This window comes from Sphaerodactylus townsendi, linkage group LG01 (genome assembly GCF_021028975.2).
Source record: "Sphaerodactylus townsendi isolate TG3544 linkage group LG01, MPM_Stown_v2.3, whole genome shotgun sequence".
Taxonomy (NCBI): domain Eukaryota; kingdom Metazoa; phylum Chordata; class Lepidosauria; order Squamata; family Sphaerodactylidae; genus Sphaerodactylus; species Sphaerodactylus townsendi.
The window spans coordinates 29,516,338-29,532,864 of NC_059425.1; the positions used below are offsets into that span (position 1 = coordinate 29,516,338).

At 49.8% G+C, this 16,527-nt stretch overlaps 1 protein-coding gene across 1 annotated transcript in view; it reads left to right on the plus strand.

Moving 5' to 3' along the window:
- Window positions 1–14,032, plus strand: part of GAREM2 (GRB2 associated regulator of MAPK1 subtype 2) — a 38,483-nt gene extending 24,451 nt beyond the window's left edge. The window contains 4 exon segments of the mRNA XM_048516330.1: window positions 1,832–1,982; window positions 5,009–6,176; window positions 10,128–10,294; window positions 11,525–14,032. Coding sequence (XP_048372287.1) covers window positions 1,832–1,982; window positions 5,009–6,176; window positions 10,128–10,294; window positions 11,525–12,425 — 2,387 coding nt within the window. The 3' untranslated portion in view covers window positions 12,426–14,032.
- The last annotated feature ends 2,495 nt before the right edge of the window (window positions 14,033–16,527 follow it).

A 16,527-nucleotide genomic window follows, 5' to 3' on the forward strand; every position in this document is an offset into this window, starting at 1 on the left:
AACCCAACTCTTCTTCTCCTTGAGGTCCTTTCATTTGGGGAAGGCTCAGCTGCTAGCAGAATGGGTTTGTGGGATCCAACTCAGTCTTTCTGATGTGAGAGTCTGACTTAACAGGCCAGCTTGAGCTGCTTGAGCTCATTTCTGCCCCATGTCCCTTCTGTGTGTGTGTGTGTGTGTGTGTGTGTGTGTGAGAGAGAGAGAGAGAGAGAGAGAGAGAGAGAGAGAGAGAGACTGGCCTAGGGGAAGAGAATCAACTTGGGTGGGGATGAGCTCTGATTGTCTATGGCCCTCTTAACGGCTGCATCATACTGATGAATACACAAGAGAATGCAAATGAGGAACATGGGCCTCTGGGGAGAAGGCGAAAGAATGCAAAATAAAGCACAGCATCCGTTTTTTTGTGTCAGGAAAATGGCATGGGACAGAGGCTGAATCCTATCCTGCACCATACTCCTGAGAGTCTCTGGCATGCTTGGGGATTTTAGTTTCTCAGTGTCACACTTGTCTGTAAAATGGGTTGGGGAATCCTGACCACTCTTGTGGCAGAGGTTCATAGCTGGGGTGGCCTAAAGTCCATTGACCTCAGCAGACTTAGAAGGGTATACCTCTGAGGAGTATGATGACAGTACTGCTAGTAACCCTAATCCAGGCACAAGTTTCCTAGCATCATGTTGTAACTTGGTCGGCGTTGTGCCAAGTGGAGGCTTGTGTAGAGCCGAATGACCACAGTAAGACACTAATTACTTAAGAAGAAAATTGCTTACTACTTGTAAATAAACCCATCCAATACAGAAAGGGGGGAAACCCGGAAGAGAACAAAAATGACTGAGGGAATGACTGAGAATAAAAAAGGAGCTACCTCATGAGGTCCTCTTTCCCTAGTTCTATATGTATTTCCTTGTTAAGAGAGAGCCTGAATAAGCTAAGGTTATCAGATTTCTGTTTCCATTTTTTGAACTATTTCTATTGAAGCCATGTTCTTGAAGGCAAGTTTCTTTCTCTCTGTGGGGTGAAAGAACCATCCCACCTCACCCTTTCTTTTGTCCCCCCTTCCTGCAGTGGTTCTCAACCTGTGGGTCACGACCCCTTGGGGGTCAAATGACCCTTTCACAGGAGTCGCCTAAGACTCTCTGCATCAGTGTTCTCCATCTGTAAAATAGATAAATGTTAGGGTTGGGGGTCACCACAACATAAGGAACTGTATTAAAGGGTCGCAGCATTAGGAAGGTTGAGAACCACTGCTTTAGAGCATAGGTGTCAAACTTGCGGCCCTCCAGATGTTATAGACTACAGTTCCCATCATCCCCTGCCAGCATACTTGGCAGGGGATTATGGGAACTGTAGTCTATAACATCTGGAGGGCTGCAAGTTAGAGTCTGTGAGACGCTTACCTGGAAGGTCTTCCTTTTATGCCCATCTGGAACCCACTCCTCCTTTTGTGGAAAATTCTGGTCTCAGCCCCTGAATATTCTTGGGTGTCTTGTGAGGATGTGAGGCTCCTGGTGCACTTTTGCACTGTTGGGTACCCATGATTAAAATACTATTTGCCATACATCTAGGTAGGCAGCTGGTGGTGAACAAGATGAACTTGTCCTGCAGCTGGAAAGACCATGTTAAACTAGCCTCTGACCATCAGCAGAGTGCAAATTAAATGTTGCTCTTCCCAAGCTGCAATTCTGATATGAGTTACCAAGAGGGGAAGTAGGGGGTGTTTTTTCACCACAGCTTTGTCCTTCCCTTGTTGTTACCTGCGGCGATGATCTCTGCAGCTGGTTTCCCAGCAAGCCCCTCCCAGAACTGAACTAATGTTTTTTGGTTTCCAATCTTGCAGGTAAATTTAAGCTGCTGGATCAGGACAGGGACGTCCGAGAGCCAGTCCAGTACTTCAACAGTGTGGAGGAAGTGGCCAGCATCTTCCCAGATCGAGTGTTTGTGATGGAGGCCATCACCTTCAGCGTCAAGGTCAGCGGTGCTTCCGCAGGGTGAGCGTATCTTCTCCCAAGCACAGTTTATTATATATTTATTTCATTTATACCTGCCTTTCCCCCCAGTGGGGACCCGAAGGGGCTGTACATTATTCTTCTCTTTTCCATTTTATGTTTATAATAATAACTCTGTGAGGTAGGTTATACTGAAAGTGGGGTGTGTGTGAGAATTCTCCTGGAAGCTCTCTCAATTTGAGAGGGAGTTCCAGATCTCCCTTTCTGTATTGGGAGTTCAGTTTCTTGAACTCGGCTGTTCTGTTTATTAATCCTAAATGGCATTATTGGTTGTTAACAAAGGACTGAGCTGTTCAGAGCCTGCTCTTAGCAGTGATGCTGGTTTGTAAGGTGTTTCAAAACCTCATATTCGGCTGAGGCAACATTACTCCTCTTCGTGCGTTTTTCAAATTAACTTTGCAAAACTTTAGCTGCCACGTCACAACCTGTTTACTCAAGCTGTTTACCCAAGACCTGGCTTTCTGCCACTGGCAGTACCGTCCTAAGCATAAATCCCTTGAAATTAGGGCTACCAACCTCAAGGATATGAGGTAGGAAAATTAAATTGAAAAGTTGAATTTTGATGGAAGTGATCTTAGCGGTAGGGAAGGGGTTTGAAGAGATGCCCTTTAACATGGACATCAGCCATCCCAACTCTGCTGAACCCAGAGGTGTAGCTGGGCCAGAGTGCGCCCGGTGCGCACTCTGTGTTTTCCGCTCCCCACTGCGGCGCCCTGCCCCCTCACCCCCATTCCTTACCTTAGTGCAGGCTGGAGAAGCTGCCTGTTCCCTTCAGGCTGAAAACGGCCTTGTGGGAACTACACTTCCCATAAGACCCTGGGAAGTGTAATTCCCACCAGGGTGTTTTCAGCCTGAAGGGAACAGGCAGCTTTCCCAGACTGCACTGTTTGATGAAGGTAAGTGTGATGAAGGTAAAGGGGGGTGCCGTGGGGTGGCGGTGATTTTCTGCACCCCCACCCCCAGTCGCGCGCCTGGTGCAACGCCCACCCCCGTCCCCCCAGTAGCTCCACCTCTGCTTGAACCCCTTCCACTCTGTAAATTCCACACTCCTCAGAGACCTCCAGATGTCCAGGAGCTTCCCAAACCCAAGATGAAGTCAGTGGGCTTAAAATGGGATGTAATTGTATTAAGGGGGGCCCTTTTAAGTAACTTCTTGGTAAAAAACTGAGATCTTATGAATAGAGTGAAAGAGTAAAGATCCTTTCTGTGATAAAACCCTGCCATACCTGAGTTGCTCAGGTGGCTCAAATATAAGCCTGTGCAAGCAGATCAAAGCTTGTTTGCTAAACTAAGGATGGGAATCTATCCTTTGGCTTTAAAGCAGGGCAGTCTGTTTTCTTCATTCCCTTCTTCTGGCCTTCCTAGAAGGGCCTGGCTGTTATTTGGAACAAGACACCATATTTGGAAAGGCCTTTCTGAGCTGGCCTGGCGGGGCTGCTCATTTGTTTCTGAATATTAAACATCTTAATAGACTTGTTTTTGAGAAATCTGACTGCAGATGTTTTAAATATCTCCCCCTGGCTTTATTGGCTCCACTTCAATATTCAGTGGAGGCCAGAAGATTAGGGGAAGGATCATTTCAATGCCTTGTTGACCTTCTTAAAGCTTCATGGTCCAGTTTCCTATCTACCCCTAACCCCCACGGTGCCCTGTGCAAGCCTGGCAGGGCCCCCAGTGTAGAGGTGTTTGCTCTCTTCCTTTTCTGTGTTTATCTGAGGCCCGATTTAAACTTGAAACTGGCCAGGCAAACTCTTCCACTGTTCACACAGCAGGTCTCATTCAGATTGGGCTGTCAGCTGTGCAAAGCCGCAGTGTGGGCTGCAGCAAAGTTTCCAAGTGTGAAGTGCAAAGCCCGCCCCACTGAGTTCTTTTGCTCTGCCAACATCACATTTAGATCAGACCTTGGCAATTTCCTGTCAAGCAATTAACCAATCAGACATTTCTGGAGGTCCAGCTCTTGGTTTTTCACAGCTATGAGTTCTTGCCACTAAGTCTTGTCCCTTTTGCCTTCCCCACAGTTATCTGTGCAGAGGACCGCCTTCTGTTTGGCTTCTGGGGCAGGCCTAACTCACAATAATAAAACCAGGGGGCATTCATTGAAAATGCTGGGGGGAAGAATTAGGACTAATAAAAGGAAACACTTCTTCACGCAGCGCATGACTGGTGTTTGGAATATGCTGCCACAAGAGGGGGTGATGGCCACTAGCCTGGATAGCTTTTAAAAAGGGTTTGGACAGATTTATGGAGGAGAAGTCGATCTATGGCTACCAATCTTGATCCTCCTTGATCTCAGATTGCAAATGCCTTAGCAGACCAGGTGCTCAGGAGCAGGAGCAGCCGCAGAAGGCCATTGCTTTCACATCCTGCATGTGAGCTCCCCAAGGCACCTGGTGGGCCACTGCGAGTAGCAGAGTGCTGGACTAGATGGACTCTGGTCTGATCCAGCAGGCTCTTTCTTATGTACTTATGTTCTAACCCTCCATGTTAAATGCTGGCCTTATGGAGACCTGAGCAGTCCCTCTATACCCACATCCACCACCCCACACACATATGACTTTTTTTTTTTTGCAATCCCTCGCTAGGATAACAGAAGGATTATTGTGCTGCTTATACTTTGCCATGTGTAGCTGCTGAAATGTGATGCTTTGAAATACAGACCCTGAGGTGCAGTGGTTAGAGGGTATCTGAGGAGGGCTAGATTTTACTCTGCCATGCAAGCTTACTGGATGAACTTGGGCCATTCACTCTCTGTCAGATTGACCTACCTCACAGGGTTGTTGTAGAATGAAGGGGGAGAAGGGAGAATTGCATGTGTCACCCCAAGGTCTTTGGTGGAGAAATGGGAAAAATAAAGAAAAGGGAAAACTGGTTGCTGCAGTCATAGCAAAATTAAATGGAGGCCAAATGAAACCACCCCGCTATAGAGACTCCCTTTGACTTTTACTTTCTCCGACTTGTGGTTTCCCTTCACTTGGAGTTGTAGCCGGGTGGGATTCCAGAAAGCTGAGTTAGCCCGAGGTGTACAACTTCACGTTACACGCGGGGGATGAGCTAACGCTCATGGGGCAGGCAGAGATCCTGTGTGCCAAGGCTGCGAAGGAGAAGTCACGCTTCAATACGCTGCTTCGCAAGCTGGGGAAAGTGGGAGGCCCCGGCGGCGGCAGCGGTGGCAGCGGCGGGAACGGCAGTGGAGGTGGCGGCAGCAAGCAGCTGAAAGGCAAGATGCCCTGCCTGATCTGCATGAACCACCGGACCAACGAAAGCCTCAGCCTGCCCTTCCAGTGCAAGGGGCGCTTCAGCACACGCTCCCCGCTGGAGCTGCAGATGCAGGAGGGAGAGCACACCATCCGCAGCATCATCGAGAAGGTGCGGCTGCCCGTCAATGTGACCGTCCCCAGCCGGCCGCCTCGCAACCCCTACGACTTGCACGTCATCCGCGAGGGCCACTGTTACAAGCTGGTGAGCATCATCTCCAAGACGGTGGTGCTGTGCTGCATCCTCCGCAGGGACGAGGTGGCGCCCTTCCACTTCCTTCTGCTCACGGACATGCCCCGCTTCCTGCTGCCGGAGGGGATGTTGCGCGGGGGTGGAGATCCCCAGCTCGAAAAGCTCTTGCATGAGTGTGCTGCCCTCTGCCAGGAATGCTTTGACCCCAATGAATACTCCAAGGCTGTGCGCGAGGCCAAACCGGACTTCTCGGAAGAGTGCGCGAGCCCACGCCGTGTGCGGCTCTGTTTGCAGGGCTATGCCCATGACGAACTGGCCCAGTCCCTCCAGCGTCTCTCGCTCTGCCTCTATAGCGCCACCGAAAGTGGCCGCCAGGACCCTGCCCCGGGAGGGCGGAGTCAGCGATTGCTCCTCCCCTCCTACCAGGAGCACCCCACCCTTACTGAGGCTTCAGACTCTGAGCGCGAGTACATGACGCCCGACTGGGCTGAACCCACATTCCGGACTCCGGAGCTCCCGTACGAGGAACTGTGGACCAATCAAAGCGCTGAGAACTACTCAGAGCCCAGCAGCAACCTGCCAGGATTGGAGAGTGCCAGCAAGGGCCAACGTGATCTCATCTCCTTTGCAAGCATCTCCTCCCCGTTTGGTTCCCCACGTTGCCAAGGCCACCTGAAGGCCGAGCCTTTGGGGGAGATTCCTCCCCCTGTCCCACCCAAATCTGAAGCAGTAAGTGAGTCTGGCCCTGGCAGCCAATGTTGAGCATGTGTCTTGTAGGGTGCCAGAGGTTCATACTTGGACTGGAGTACCTGCGGAAGTGGTGGGGCCTTTTGATCCAGGCAGTATTTGCCCCCTGCTTTTTCTCCACACCTGGTGGCTTCCCACTTCCCCCCTCACTCACCCGCCACTTTTCTTCTTTGCCTGTGCCTTCTGCTACCCACCCACCTAACCCCAATGTCCCCCTCACTTACCTGCTGCTCTTCCCCTGTGCCTGTGGCTTCTGTTGCCCAGCTGCCTCCCCCACAACTCCCCGCTCACTCCTTTCTCTTTAACGAGGGCTCACCATTTTACATGCCCAACTCTGCCATTGGTGTAAGGCACAGGTGTCAAACTCGCGGCCCTCCAGATGTTATGGACTACAGTTCCCATCATCCCCTGCCAGCATGATGCTGGCGGGGGATGATGGGAACTGTAGTCCATGACATCTGGAGGGCTGCGGGTTTGACACCTATGATGTAAGGTAAGGTGCGGCTTATTTTATTGGGGGGGGTTGTGAGTTCAATCAGGAATCTCTCAAGTGGTTTCACAGGACATGGCTTTCTTTCAGTGGGGTTAGCTTTTAGCTTTAAAAAGGGCTTGGACAGATTTATGGAGGAGAAGTCAATCTATGGCTACCAATCTTGATCCTCCTTGATCTCAGATTGCAAATGCCTTAGCAGACCAGGTGCTCAGGAGCAGCAGCAGCAGCAGCAGAAGGCCATTGTTTTCACATCCTGCATGTGAGCTCCCAAAGGCACCTGGTGGGCCACTGCAGAATGCTGGACTAGATGGACTCTGGTCTGATCCAGCAGGCTAGTTCTTATGTTCTTATGGGGTTGGGCTTGGGAGGGCTGGTGGGCACTAGGACCCACCTGTAGCAACAAAGAAGGCCCAGGAAGTGGAGGCGGATGACTTCAAACTCTCCTGAGATCTTTTGATGAGACACAGTATAGTCTGTAAGAGGTCAGGCGGAACAGAATGATGGGCTGAGGACACAGCTGTGAGCTGTAAGGAGTCTGAAACTGCACTTAAAATGGGAGCCCCATTTCAATTTTTCCCCTCCCTCCAATTACATCTAACTTAACTTGCTACGCCTCCTGCTGTTGCTGTGGGTGTAAAATGCTATCAAATCACAGCTGACTTATGGCAACCCATGAGATTTTTAAGGCGAGTGATTAAACAGAATGGTTGGCCGTCGCCTTCCTTCACAAAGTCCTCCTTGGTAGTCCCCTGTTGAAGGGCTGACCTGGCTTAGCTTCCGAGAACTGACAAGATTGGGCAATACCACACTATTCCACGTCCCCCACCCCTGCTATTATTAGGAAGTGTATTTTTCTGCCCCACCAACACCTGTTGGTGATGTGGAGCAGAAGCAGGGAACAATACATCCTAAAGTTAGGATGCAGGGTAAGTTCGAGGGCCAGTGTGATGCAATGGTTAGAGTGTTGGAGTAGGACCTTTGAGATCTGGGTTCAAATCTCCACTTTCCATGGGACGTGCTGGTTGCCCTTGGGCCAGTCACTCTCTCTCTCAACCTAGCCTACCTCACTGGGTAGTTGTGAAGATAAATCATAGGCAAAACAGACCATGTAACAGACCTTGAGGAAAGGCAGGATTATACGACACTAAACAAAATAAGTTGAACTGGATGTTATGGAGAAAGCAGCTTGACATAGTGCTGTTAGTTGTGTCTTGTTCAGTCCTTGAAGGCCAGTCTAGTCCAGGGCTGCTTCCACACAGAGGTGATATTCTGGTTAGCTCTCATTGCAGTTGACAGTATTTACCTTGGGCTATCGTCATGGCAGGTTTCTCCATACTTTCCTCGCCACAACCACCATTTCTTCCCTCTTTCTGCCAAAAATCAGGAACTACTTGATCACTGCAGCACTAAACTGCTTGTTCACCACACTCTATAACTCTGGGGGCGGGAAAGCTACAAGCTTGATCTTGAAAAATGAGAGAAAACTAATACAGCACTGAATGATCACATTGTAATGCTACAGTGATCTAGCCGTTCCTGATTTCTTTCGCAGCCTTCTGCTGTGTCTGGAGGGAGATGGTTGTCATGGGGGATGAGACAAGGAAAATGGCACCAATCTGGGCAGGACCAAACCTTCCTGCTCACCTGGCACTCAAAGGCACTGTAGCACCAATTTTTTCAAAAAGGTGGAATTTAAGTAGGTTTGGGGAAGAGTGCATCAAAGCAGGGACAAAACACAGAAACAGGATGAATTAAGGATGACCTCACGTGGATGCTTTTGAAAACAGCATAGCGGTAAGGAAGCCAAGGGAGAGCAAGACATTTGTGTGGAAGTTGCTCGAGGCAGATCAGGAAGATTTTTCCATATCTAACTTAAAGTCACATAAATCTGGGTTTGTCTGTGGCATAGTGGTTAAGAGCAGGTGTACTCTAATGTGGAGGAACCGGGTTTGATTCCCCACTCTGCTGCCTGAGCCATGGAGGCTTATCTGGGGAATTCAGATTAGCCTGTGCAGTCCAACACATGCCAGCTGGGTGACCTTGGGTTCTTCTGAGCTCTCTCAGCCCCACCTACCTCACAGGATGTTTGTTGTGAGGGAGGAAGGGAAAGGAGTGTAAGCCCCTTTGAGTCTCCTATAGGAGAGAAAGGTGGGATATAAATCCAACTCTTCTTCTCTTTGGTGCATGGCTTAAATTACCAGCTGGTAGGTGACCTGAACTCTTAATGCTTTTTGGGCACACTCACTGTTGGACATAAATTCATTTGAATGTATACAGTGTCTTTTCAGAATTGCACACCACCCGATAGCAAAAACCTGTGTTTTGAACTAGTTGGAAGTCAACTGACTCCATATAAAATATCACTTTGGTTAGTGGCTGCCTTTCATAGGAGCTGAACCCTTAAGGGCAATTACGCTGTCATTGGTATCCTGTTACTATGGTTCTGTGTAAAGGGATGTGGCAAGACTACAGTGATCCTGCAGTTGTCTCCTGATGTCTTTGAGGCCCTGTGCGGGTCAGTTCAGGCTTTATGATTAGCTCACATGGATCATCTTCATGGGAGGCCGTGCAAGTTTCAGGCAGTGTGTATCTTAGGCAGGAGAGGGAAGAGAAGATATAATTTTGCCGGGCAAGATGCCTCCCCAATATTGCCTCTGCACCTTGCAGCCCTCCAGACATGCCACAAATCCCTCCAGGGGCTGTCCTTGCACATTTCCTGCCTAGTGCGTGCACAAGGAATAGTGAATGCAAGAAGGATAAAGAACTTAGACTGGGGCCTGGGAAATATTTGGAACACCTCCCCCACCCGAGGTGATCTTGCTGCCAAATTTCCTGCCCAGCCATTCTAGTTAAAAATAATTAATCAGAATTGCTGCGGAAGAAAGAGATCAGAAATAAAATGCCATCTCATAATACCATTGATTAAGGGCAGCATATACCAAAGTCAAAACATCAAAATCTAGCATTTTCTGAGTAGGGTAAATAGAGGAGAAGAGGGGCACTTTGCAGGGGCGAAATTGCACGCGGTAGTGATTTTTTTGCTCTTTCCTTCCTCCCTGCAAGTGCTGCCTTTTAAAAGCCTCCTTATTACCCCCCTGTGATCTCCAAGGTGGGACATAAACTCTGCAACAGGAAGAACACTTGCGGGTGGGGGAGGGGGGACTGGACATCATGAGGAATGATCAGCGGGAGGCCTTAAGTACCCTTCCTTCCTTCCACCACTGATTAGACTTCTACAGGATCCCCCCAGCATTCTGCCGGAACCCAACTTGGGCTTCTGTGTTCGCCATGCCCATTAGACTCTGATGCATCCAAACTCAAATTGTTGACCATTGCTGCATCTTAAAGAAGGATCTTGAATGGTCCCTGTGAGGCATCCATCTCTCCACCTTTGCCTCCCCAACAGCAGATGACAATCCATACCACTTTATCTTTTCCAGGTGAGGGAGGAGTGCCGCCTTCTCATTGCACCCCCAGTGCCTCCACGAGGTGGCCACCCGCCCGCCTCTGCCAGCCCTCCAGTGCCTCTGCGCTTCCCCAAGCTCCAGCCAGCTGCTTCGCCCAGCTCCAGCCTCTCCTACTACTCATCTGGACTTCACGACATTGTGTGAGTAAGGGCAGCAGTTGACGTATCTAGAGACACAGGCAGTCTGGGGGCCTCATCTCAGGATCAAGATTTCAGGAATGGTCTCCCTCTGATCTTTGTGTCCTGGAGGATGGCAGATGGTTTGATCGTTCTTCTTTGGTTGCTCTTGAGGCATTTACAGTACAATACTAAAGAAAATTACTCCGGTCTAAGGCCGTTCATTTCAGGTGTAACTCTCCTTAAGATTGTACTGTAAGTCTGCTGGAAGCTTTCAGGACTCAAAGTATCTAATATCCAGAAATGATAGTTATTTTGAAGGATGCAAAGAAAGCATTGTCTTTGGCAATTAACAGCTGTGTTGCTACAGAGAGAAGGAAGCGGGATTTTCCGTCTCACTGGCTCCAGGTAAAAAAAACACCAAGAATTGCACCTTGCTTCTCCTTATGACCATCCTTCACGGAAGAATCATGGGAGTCAAAAGAGTTACAGCTCCAGTAACGCCACTTTAATGTTCCCAGAGATAGCTACTTGACAGCCCCTTTGCTTATAAGCAAGGACACCAGAGCCCAGGAATGAACCCTTGCACAGGGATCTGCTCCAGATACGGGACCCATCCTTCCACCTTTCCACCACACTAGCATTTATCTTGGCCCTTCTTCCCCCCTTTCCTTCATACACCATCACATCATTAATGTTATCTGTTATGCTGTTTTAACCCTGTCGTAGGCTACCTTGAGCCTGGCCTTTGACAGGAATGAGATGGGTACAAATATAATAAAACAATAAATAAAATAAACACTGAAGTTTAAGGTTGGTCGCTTCATGCCAGCCTTTTGTGTTGAGGGTGGATTGCCTTGACTTTGTGCTGAGCGCCCAAGGCCTGTGCTACATGTGACGTTCCCGGAAGCCCACTAGAAAGTCATCTGGGGAGGGGTTCTGCAGAGACTGTTGTCCCTGTGGAGTTGCCCAGCCCTGCTGTCAACCGGCACTAGCTGTTGCCAGAGTCCCAAGAAGTCATGTTGAACTGTGCAGCTGCAGCACATGGGAGAGGCTTTGCAAATAACAGACAAGCCTCACCCACCAAGACTGGAACCTGGCTGCACTTCTGCGATGACTGATGTAGGGCTTGGTGGGGGGTGCTGGAGCTTCTGACTTCTTCCAGCTGTTCTTTATGGACCTTAAGAACACTTAACTGACTGTTCCTCCCTGCTTCAGCTAACCCCTGGACTCTCTTCTTCCCCCTCCACCCAGGTCAAGGCCACGGAGTGGCAGCTGCTCCCCGTCTCCCGACTCCTACTCCCTCTACTGCTATCCCTGTACATGGGGTGACTGCAAAGCTACTGAGCCCTCCACCCGCCAGCTTTCTAGCCCCCAGGCACAATCGCAGTCTCCATCGCAACCCACACAGGTGTCTTCGTGGTCAGATCCATGGGCCTACAGTGACCTGGGATCCAGTGTGGCAACAGGGCGATCCACCCCGCTGCTGGGAAGTGGTGACTCCACCACCATCAAGAGCTACCACAGCTGCCCCCGCCTGAAACCTCCCCACCCTCAGAAACGCTTTGCCCCCTTTGGGGCTCTCAACCCCTTCGCCAATCCAGCCTATTCATCCAGCCCGGCTTCCTCTGGCTCCTCAGACTGGTTGGAGTCTCTTGAGTGGCAGAAGCCCGCTGCGTCCTCTCCAGAGAACTTTGACCCCTTTGAGGGCACTTCCTCCCCAGAGGGGGAGCCACACTACAGCCCTGCACCCCCTCCTCGGCTGACAAAAGCCTTTGAGCCAACTGAAAATATTGTCATCCGCACGGCTGTGGCTCCATTGTCTCCTACGGTTGTTCATGGTGCTGAAGGAGGGCTCCCTCGCTTATATTTGGCCCAAGGGGTCATTGAGGTGCCACCTGCCCGGCTCAATGGGGATGGCTCGCCCTGGCAGCCCCCGGCAGACCTTTCCACTCTATCACTTGAGGAAGTGTCCCGGTGCCTACGTTTCATTGGCCTCTCTGAGGACGTGGTTAGCTTCTTTGCCCGTGAGCGTATCGACGGCAGTATTTTTGTACAGCTCACGGAGGAGATCCTATCGGAGGACTTCCACCTCACCAAACTTCAGGTCAAGAAAATCATGCAGTTTATCAAGGGCTGGAGGCCTAAGATCTAGAATGTACAGAAGAACCAGAGAGCAGCACAGATGGTTCCTCCTTGGAACTGAGGGACATAGATGGTCTTCAGCAAAGACACCAGATTCACAGCAGAAGCTAGGAAGGGTGGGGGACCAAGCTCTAGCATGGGGGGACTGCATGTATCCTTAGACGAATCTGTTGGGCTAAGACTAATGAAGAGGGCTGGGTAAGCCTTACCCATAATCTTGTGACTGAGGAGTGGGAGAGAGGATTAATGTCAAGAGAGATGGGATAACAGGATTCTTCTCACACATAGGGGGCAATGACAAGGCCTCACCCATAGCCAGCCTGGCTGCCACTCAGTAAAGAATGGTACAACCCTACCTGCCTTTGTGAGCAATCACAACTGCAGAAGGTTGGCTTGCTGGTTTCTAGCAAGGCTTCAGCTAGAACTCGGAGCTTCTGGTTCAACAGGCAGAACCCAAGAACTAACAATTGCCACCCGCCTCGACGGGGACATAGTCCTGCCAGGCACCTGGACCTGGTGTTGGGGCCACAGGCATTGCCGTCCACTCCTCCTGTAGAGGGACAGCCTGTGGCTTCTCTGTTGAGACTGCACAAGAGACTGTTGCTCAGCTCCCCACTCCCAATGCAACTATTGAGCACCCAGAGCACACATATTGTAAACAAAGGGCTGGAGCGTCCTTGCATGGTAGAGGCCATGCAGTGATTTTGCCTGCTCACAGGAAGGCCTGGTGCTAGTGCAGCCTTAAGGAATGGGATCTTTCACCCTCCCTATGCTGGTGGCAGGGTAGGGAACATTCCACTTCCTGGCCATGGCCTTTACAAGGTTGGTTCCAGCAGCTTCTACCAATGGGATGGGTGGGAAAGGTAGGTAGGTAGTGCGTATCAGTTCACTGTTTCCGCAGCAGGGAGAGCAACAGTTCAGTAGTTTAATTCTGCCTTGCACTACAAGTTTAAAATCAGGGCATCCTAGCTGCCTCCTTATCTTCTAGCGGCTTTTGAACTTGCAAGGGCTGATGAGGGACACTCCAAGTCCAGGAAATACTTAAAGAGTCTTAAAGAAACACTCTTGGGACAAAAAAACACTTTCATGCTCTTGAAACACTTCCCCGTAAAGTCTGGAGAAATTGCTCCTAGGTTCTTGTAGCTAGTTCCCCTCTTGTGGCAGAAATTAGTGCACTTGTGTCTGGACTGTACCCCTGCAACATGCAGGAGTGGTGTGGAAGAATGGTCTGTTTGAAAACTCCCCTACAGAAGAATTTCTCACCTGTTGAAAGATAGCCTGCCAGTGAGGACTCTAGCATAGCCATTTGCCTTAAGTATGCTTCCTGTGTGCAGAGAATTTTTATACATATAGAAGAGTAGCAGTAAATCTCCCTCACAAAAACCCCCAACCCTACAGTTCTCTGTTGTGAGACAGGCCACCAGATGTTGCACCATTTAATTCAGCAGCAGACTTTGTGGAACACTGAAGCCTTTTCCCAAATACTTGAAGCTCCTTATGTACCCTGTCCTCTTTTCCAAGCACATCTCCACTGCCACGATGCCTAGTACTGAGGGTGGGACAGAGGCGTAGCTCCCAGGGGACTGGGGGGTGTATGTTGCACCGGGCGCACTTGGGGGGTGGGTGGGCAATCACACGCACACACCCCACAGCGCCCCTCCCCCCTCGTCTCACACACTTACCTTTGATAAACAGTGCAGGCTGGAGAAGCGGCCTCTTCCCTTCAGGCTGAAAATGGCCTGGTGGGAACTACATTTCCCATGAGACCTTGGGGCTCGCAAAGTCTCATGGAAAGTATAGTTCCCACCAGGCGTTTCAACCTGAAGAAAAACGCTTCTCAACCTACTGTTATCGAAAATGAAGTATATTAATGTGTTGGGGGGGTGCCGTGGAGGGGGACGGAAAACACAGAGTGCGTACCAGGTGCACTCTGGCCCAGCTACGCCTCTGGGGTGGGGCATGGAGGGAAATCAATGGCAAGCGGTGTGTTATAAATATCACACTCATCTGATTGGAGCAGACGATCTCCACATTTCACATGACCAAAAGGAAGAAGTTGAAGCATATTTTCTGGCCCTTGCCAACCCTGCCTGAGCAGCACATGGTCACTTCTTCCAGACAAGAGAGCCAGGCAGAGTCCAATGTGGCCTTTTGTATGTCAGTAATTTCAACTACACCTCAGCACAATGTGTAGACAACCGGTTGTTTTCTTTTGAACCCATCCTGCAAGTTTCAACATCTTACTGCTCTTTGCCTCTCTGCCAGGGCCAAGTGGAATCTGCTGGCATCTGGGTAAATTCCCTGCTGAAATGATGCCCCATTTCTGCCAAGTGCTACCCACTTTATTCTTAAGAATACCACTTTATTCTTAAGACAGGAGCGGGTGTGTATGTGTGTGTGTGATTCAGGCCTAGAGGATGGCAAAGTATTTGTATTCATTTCTACTTTAGTCCTTGCCAATTAGTGAAATAAAACCAGTTTATTTAAAAAAAGAAATGCATGCAGAGGTGGTGGTGTTTAGGTGGGCACAGAACTCCACTGCTGGACTGGCTGCTTTATGGGGGTGGGAGGCGATGGGGACGGCACTCAGAGCCATGAAAAGCCAGCCACACAGAACAGAGCCTGGACAGCACTGACCCCCCCCCCCCCCCCCAATATTAGACATAGTTCACTTTTTTCTCTTTCGAATAATATCCACTAAAGGTGATGAGGAGAAGAGTAAGAAGCTGGGCGTAGCCCTAGAGGCCCTTCATTTGCTGCAAGAGCTCTCAAGCAGGGATATCCCACAAATGGGTATATTTTCCCCACAATGAAGACTACGCATTTTAAAAGCGTGAGGCTAGCAAGAAGCCAAGTCCTGTGCCTGACATCACACAGGAGAAGCCTCATAATATACTGCACCAGTAGCAGAGGTGGAGAGCAGACTTGACCCTGTAGTGGTTCAGCTGAGTGAATGTTTCAACCACTAAGCATTGCTGGATGCTGCAGGGGAAAACAAACACCTCTGAACATTGCTTGGTGTCCAGAGAGGCCAGGCTGAGACAGCAGGAAGTTCACAAGGAGAAGGCACGAAGGTGGGGAGAGCAGGAAATATTAGGGACGGAAAAGCCAAACCACTTGTGGTTGGGGACGCAGTGAGCAGTGCTAATCCTGCTCTAAAGCAGCACAGCCCTGCAAAGAGGAAAGGCTGGGAGGATCACTGCACAAGAGCAGTGTTGCTCAGTGGTACTTTACATGCTGAAGGTCCCGGGTTCTATCCTTGGTGTCTCCAGAGAATAGGCTAAGGTAGGAAATGATGCGAAAGGCCCTGGGGAGCTGCTGCCAGTCAAGAGTAGACCGTATTGTCCATGATATATCGAGGGTCTGATTGGGTACGAGGCAGCTTTATTTGTTCACATGAGATGAACTAAAAGCAGCAATTGCTGGACTTGTCTCACCTGAAATGCCACGGTGGCAGCTGCCCCTTGAACTGAGGGGTCCTGACACTAAATCAGAATTACTTCAGCGTATCTAGTCTCCACTCCCCAGCCTTCTTCCTTTTTATGATTATACTAGGCTCTTAAAAAAAGTGTCAGTAGAGGCTGTTGTGGGCTTTCCAGGCTGTGTGGCCATGGTTGTCACCTGCATCCAGAGCTGGCATATCGCAGTAAGATGTGTTTCTCTCAATGGGGCCGTCCCACTGTGACATGCCTCAGAAGATGCCAGCCACAAATGTCGGCAAAACATTAGGAGCAAAAACTACCAGACCACGGCTACATAGCCCAGAAAAACCACAACAGCCATTTGATTCTGGCCGTGAAAGCCGTCAATAATACATATAAGTACAGGTCTGGTGAATAAGCAAAGCTTCTATTAAGTAACTTGCCCAGGAGGAATGCGCTCCCCTTCCCAAGTCCAGTGTTCATCGGATCCTTCCTAAACTGAGTAGGCACATACTACCCTTTGACCCACGCTTGGCGGAAACTTCAAATACATCTTTTACACACGGCTCCTAGAAATTGCATTTGTATGATCAAAGCTGCTGGAACTAAAACACTTCACCCAAGGAGGAATACTGATTCATTTTGAATTTCAACCTGAGCAATGACTTGGTGTCAACCCTAGCAATAAAC